Here is a 5,358-nt window from a genome sequence, read left to right on the forward strand (position 1 = left end):
GTTTATTGAAGCGAGAACTCAGACCAAACTGCTCGTTTTCCTACAAAAAGTGTTTAGATCTTTTTCTTTTTTATCAAAACCATTTGAAATTGTCACACAACCCTATGATACGCAGTGATTTTTATATTTTATATTTAGTTATGTGTGATTTGTGAGCGAAATAACTGAAATTGTTTTAATATTCTAATTTATTCCTCTGAAATGTAGCCTAATGAACTTTTTCCCCTTTTGTGTTTTTACAGGGTTTTTAATGCGCTCTTCTCGCTCTTTTTTTTTTAATGTGCTGCACTCAACTAGTGTAAGTTATTATAAGCAGTTTATCTCAACTAGTTAATAGTTTTACTAACTGGATTCAATAAAGAACAAAATAATGTGTAACCAGATGAATTTGGCCTGCTGGTCTAGAAACTCATTCTCAAAAAAAAATCATATTTTATGACTCCCCGCAGGGACTCATGTCAACGTTGGTATCTTATTTACAGTCGTTATAATCTGTAATCAGGCATGATGCGCTACATAATGGAAGAAGAAAACATATTGACCTTCTGTAGCCTATCTCTCTAATATACTTAATTCCGTATCAAGTCCCAGTAGACAGGTGTTTTATGAAAGGTTTAAGAGCTAAATCAAACATATTTAAATGTGTGTTTATGGGATGCTTCGTGTGCGCGCAGTCAGCCAGAAAACCCAGTCATTTTCAGCATCTATCTATCTATCTATCTATCTATCTATCTATCTATCTATCTATCTATCTATCTATCTATCTATCTATCTATCCGCCTTTTAGTTTCTGTTGTTTCCTTTTCAAATTAAGGGGTTTTAGCCATGGATACAGTCCACCTCTTATTTTATCAGTCAAAACATTAATAATTTTGCATTTCCGCATTGTTGTTTTTAAAAATAACATTTATTTCCAGCATATTCATACAATATGACAGCACAGCTTGTAACATTTGAAGAGGAACTGACTTGATCCAGCACTTTGTCACAAAATATTTGAGCTGACTAAATGAAAATGAAAAGTCAAATATATCATAGCATTTCATAATTACCAAATGCAATACATATAATACAGGCAGGTGGAAACAAACTTTAAAAAATAAAAAAATGAGATAACTGAAATAATACATCAGAAAAATATGAATGGCATTTACACATCATTAGTTTCACAGCAGGAAATGGGGTTAACATCCGTAAACTACATGTTTAATAACTTATTTTTTTCTCCGTCTAATATCCAATGTTTGAAGAAAACGCATTTTTAAAAATGCACTTGAGTTTCACCAACCAGCTGTAAAATTTTAACCCTTTGATAAATAATTTCTGTATTTTTCTTCTTTTTTTTTTTTTTTTTTTTCTTTTTTTTTTTTTTACAGATTTCTCATAAAAATCTGTCATAAAAGTATGTTTCTGTCATGGTTAAAATTATTTTATTTTTTTATTTTCCCCGCTTGATTGTGATTTATTTTGAAATCTATAAATACATTTTCGGCTTTACGTTATTATATTGATGGCTTAATAAGGTTCATAGATGGGGAATGTCATCAAAACGGTTGTGGTCTAACATATAAAATTATTATTTTTTTTAAATTACACGTAAGTGAGTTTATTTTTTTTCCCCCTCTGAGACCATTTGACTACAAGCCAGATACTCCTATGTACAGCAGCCCGTAGCCAGAACACATCACAGATTTTCAACACTTGTGGCTACACACACAACGGAATGTGTCTCTATGAGCAGTCCACCGGCCTCACTGCTTGTCCGGCGTGTTGTTGACCAAAGGACCGTACAGGCCGCCGGCATAGCTCTGCTCCTTGTGTAACATTGTCCTGTCTCGTATCAGGTCGCTAAACGCATAGTCCATCGGGGGCCTGAAACCCAAGGTGGGCATCAGCCCGGTGGTGGAGTAGGGCGTCATGAAGGCCAGTCCCCGGCTGTGCGCGGAGTAGGCCAGCCGCAGCGGGTTCAGTCCCAGGTGGGTGCCCAGAGGATAGGTGCTGGGGTCTGCGCCGAAGTGCGGGGAGTTGGGCTGCAGAGGAGAAAACGCGGAGCGGTTACTCAGCGTCATGGCTCCGGGCAGCATGGGCCTCGTCGGGGCGGTGGTGGTGGTGGTGGCGGAGGACGGTGGAGGCTGCTGCGCATTTTGGAGCATCCTCTCCGCCGTCCATGTCTCCTCTGTCCCGGCCTTGTTGGAGCCCTGTGCGCCGCTGTTGTTTAGGATCTGCTCGATGGCCTGCACCACATCTTTACCGCAGCCCTGCAGGACGAGCTCCAGCACGCTCCGCTTGTGGCTGGGAAACACTCGGGTCAGGATATCGATGGCGTTCATGTGGCGGGAGGCCGCAGAGGACGGGGAGGGCTCCTGCTCGTCTTTGTCGGTCTCAGACCCGGAATCCGAGCCAAGCGAGCTGACGGACCCGGGAGTCTCCTCACCGTCTTTTAAAGGCTTGGACACAGGCGAGCTGATGAAAGACTCACTGTCTCCGTTCTCTGAACCTGAGCCTCCATGCCGGCCGTCCGGGGAAGAGATGCCCGGGGCCGAGTCACTCTCGGTGGACGCCGGTTTCCCCAAAGACTGCTGCGGGGTGGCGGACAGCTGGCTCTTTGGAAACAGCTCATACTTCTGAATACTTGAATCTGCTGACACAAACAGAACATCACAGAGTGTGAGATTGGAGATCATCGTGATAAAGTCATAACCAGTAAATCAAGCAGCAATAACAGGTTATCATCTTCAGGATATAATAACTGGCTGTTTCACGGAGACATTTAATTCTCAAGCACAACGTTCACTTGATCACAATGTAAAACACCGTGTAAAGGCACATTTCACAACTAAATTCACTAGTCAGAAGAATCAGCTGTGTCGCTCGCAACGTCACTAGAACAGGCCTCACAGTTTATTCTAAATATGATTTTAACTTCTTTTGACAAGTACATAATGTTATAGTCGCCGGGTCAATAATTTAAGGTCATTTTGTCAAGAAGCTTGAAGGGTTTTATACGCCACTGTTCTAAAACAACACGCAGCCAACTTCTTAACCATCGTATGGACGTGTGTCTCCGCCGCTCACCTGAGTTGCTCTCGCTGTTGACGCACCCGAACACCTCGTAGTTCGGACGAGGCGGGATGATGCCGTTGGCGGCGGCGAGGGCGAGTCCCTCGGCCGTGCCGTACAGCAGCTGCAGCTCGCGGGCTTCGTTCTCCTCCTGCGCCTGCTGCCGCCGCAGCGCGACCTGCGCCGCCATCACCCGCTGCCGCTCCGCGATCAGGGTGCACTTGGCGCACATACAGTCCTTCCAGCGGCAGTAGCGCTTGTGGCCCTTCAGCGCGGACACCACGCCGTGGTTCCGGCAGCGCGCACACTTGGGAGTGCGCGGGTACTTGTCAGCGGCCCGCAGGATGAGCGGAGGGCCGCGCAGCAGGGTGCCGGCCATTGACACCGGGATGGAGGCTGCTGCGGCCGCGGCTACCGCCGCTGTGTGGACTTGAGAGGCGGAAGAGACAGTGGGGAGGTCCGGTCTCAGATCCATGCCCGCGTTCCTCACTGATATAAGTGAACTATAAACAAGAAAATGGCGTAATAAGAACGATCTGATTTAAGTAAAAAAAAAACCACCGTGGAGCTTGATCACATCTGCTCCGAGCTTCTCAACATCTCTGAGCAACAGGTTGAAGTCAATGATTTCTAACAAAGACTCTACGATCGAAACTGCGATGGAAACTGTCCAAGTGATGCCGAAGAAGCGAAAATAGGACTAGAAACAGACGAGTTTAAATCCGAAGAGAGTCAGAGGCGAGAGGAGCGCTCGTTCCTCCCCGATAGAAAGTTCAAACTGTCCAGGAGGAGCTGAGCTTGTTGCGCCGCAGCCTGAGACACTAACTTCCTCTGGAGATTGTCAGTGGATACAGATCCCCCTCTCCTCTCTCTATTGTTGCTCCTACGTTTTCATTAGACAAATTTGACAACAATGTGGCGTCTGTCATTGGCCAAAGGGGGAAGGAGCAATCTGATTGGCTTGCCTCTTTTTCTCAACTGTGTCCACCTGAGTTCTTTTTTTTTTCTTCCAAATATCAAGTGTTAAGAATCTGAAGGGAGTTCCCGGAAAGCTCAAATCGATGCTGTGAATTTACAAAAAAAAAAAAAAAAAGTATTATGGATTTAAAACAATGCCCGCAGTTATTACATTTATTGTAAAGCAGCTTTAGAATGTCAAACAAGACCCTAAACCATTAAATAATGGCCCCGAACTGAAGGGACAATTTAATCTCTATAACTCAAGAAATATTGTGTATCATTTGGCGACATGATTGTTAGGATATGACATCGTTATTTCGGCGTTTCCATATGTTTATGCTTCTAATTACAGATTTGTAATTCCCTAAATTAAAGGTGATGCCTGACTGTAATCTCATCTGTAAGGTAAGTATCATCTATTTTATTGGTTCATGAAGAGGGACGATTTGCTCTGTCAGGGGAAAAAAAAAAAGAAGTCTTTTAGCCTGCAAGTTATTGACTGCAGGAATTGCAGCTGTCGATAATAAAAATGTGTCATTCACTCAGCTCAAGAAAAGAAAGACAAGATTATAATCTGACACAGTTTTCTGGAACGAAAACTTTATATTTGTTTCATCAGGTCCATTTAGGAGAAAAAAAAAACTAACTGTAAAACTTAAACAAATTAAGATTTTTTTTTTTCTGATTAAATGCGCACGAGTTTTTAGGTCTTCGTTTTGTGTTTCTTTGCATCATATTAAGGTTAAAACTGTAAGGTTAAAATAACTCAAAGTAAAATGAATCAAGCCGATTATTCTCTTCATGTTTTGTGCTGCTGTTTGAGACGTTTTTTAAGAAACATATGCCGCTCTTTTATCCAGTTTTCCAACCTTATTTGGTCAGATTTTTGGCAAAATTATACACTCATTCACTTTATAGATAGATAAATGAGATAGTCTAAATATAAATAATTTCGTGTTAATTTATTTAAAGTAAGGTTATTTAACTGTTGATTTTGACAATTGTAGATTGTTCGAAATTATGGTTGTTGTTGTTGTTGTTATTGTTGTTGTTGTTGTTGATCATGATATTGTGACGGGCTATACTGTTAGCATTAAACCACTGTGTATTTTTTTTTTTAAATAGTCCCATATTTGTTTTCTTTTTTTTGGTTGTTTAGCATTTACAGCATTAATAAAAATGTAAAATATATATTTTTTTATTATTATGCAATAACCGTCTCGCTGGATATGATGTAATTAAGATAGCATAGACAATAATAATAATAATAACAATAATAATAGTTAAAGAGATCAGATACGCAGTCTTGTTAAATCAGTAGGCTATTAATCGATCACG

The 5,358-nt window shown here is 41.5% G+C and overlaps 1 protein-coding gene across 1 annotated transcript; it reads right to left on the bottom strand.

Annotated features, from left to right (window-relative positions):
• Nucleotides 1–889: 889 nt before the first annotated feature.
• On the bottom strand, nucleotides 890–3,899 carry dmrta2 (DMRT-like family A2). The gene is made up of 2 exons (XM_069150440.1): nucleotides 3,076–3,899; nucleotides 890–2,638 (listed from the first exon to the last, which is right to left on the bottom strand). The coding sequence occupies exons 1-2, from the start codon at nucleotides 3,533–3,535 to the stop codon at nucleotides 1,752–1,754; spliced, it is 1,347 nt and encodes a 448-aa protein (XP_069006541.1). The 5' UTR covers nucleotides 3,536–3,899; the 3' UTR covers nucleotides 890–1,751.
• Between the last annotated feature and the right edge of the window lie 1,459 nt (nucleotides 3,900–5,358).

This window comes from Embiotoca jacksoni, unplaced genomic scaffold, assembly GCF_022577435.1.
Source record: "Embiotoca jacksoni isolate LCO1_2020_lvr unplaced genomic scaffold, fEmbJac1.0.p SCAF_16, whole genome shotgun sequence".
NCBI classification, from domain to species: Eukaryota; Metazoa; Chordata; class Actinopteri; family Embiotocidae; genus Embiotoca; species Embiotoca jacksoni.

Excerpts from the sequence above, each read along its gene's own strand:
- dmrta2 (XM_069150440.1), bottom strand. The coding sequence starts at position 3,535 with ATGGATCTGAGACCGGACCTCCCCACTGTCTCTTCCGCCTCTCAAGTC. Across the intron at positions 2,639-3,075 it reads CAACAGCGAGAGCAACTCAG|ATTCAAGTATTCAGAAGTAT; the intron begins GTGAGCGGCGGA and ends TTGTGTCAGCAG.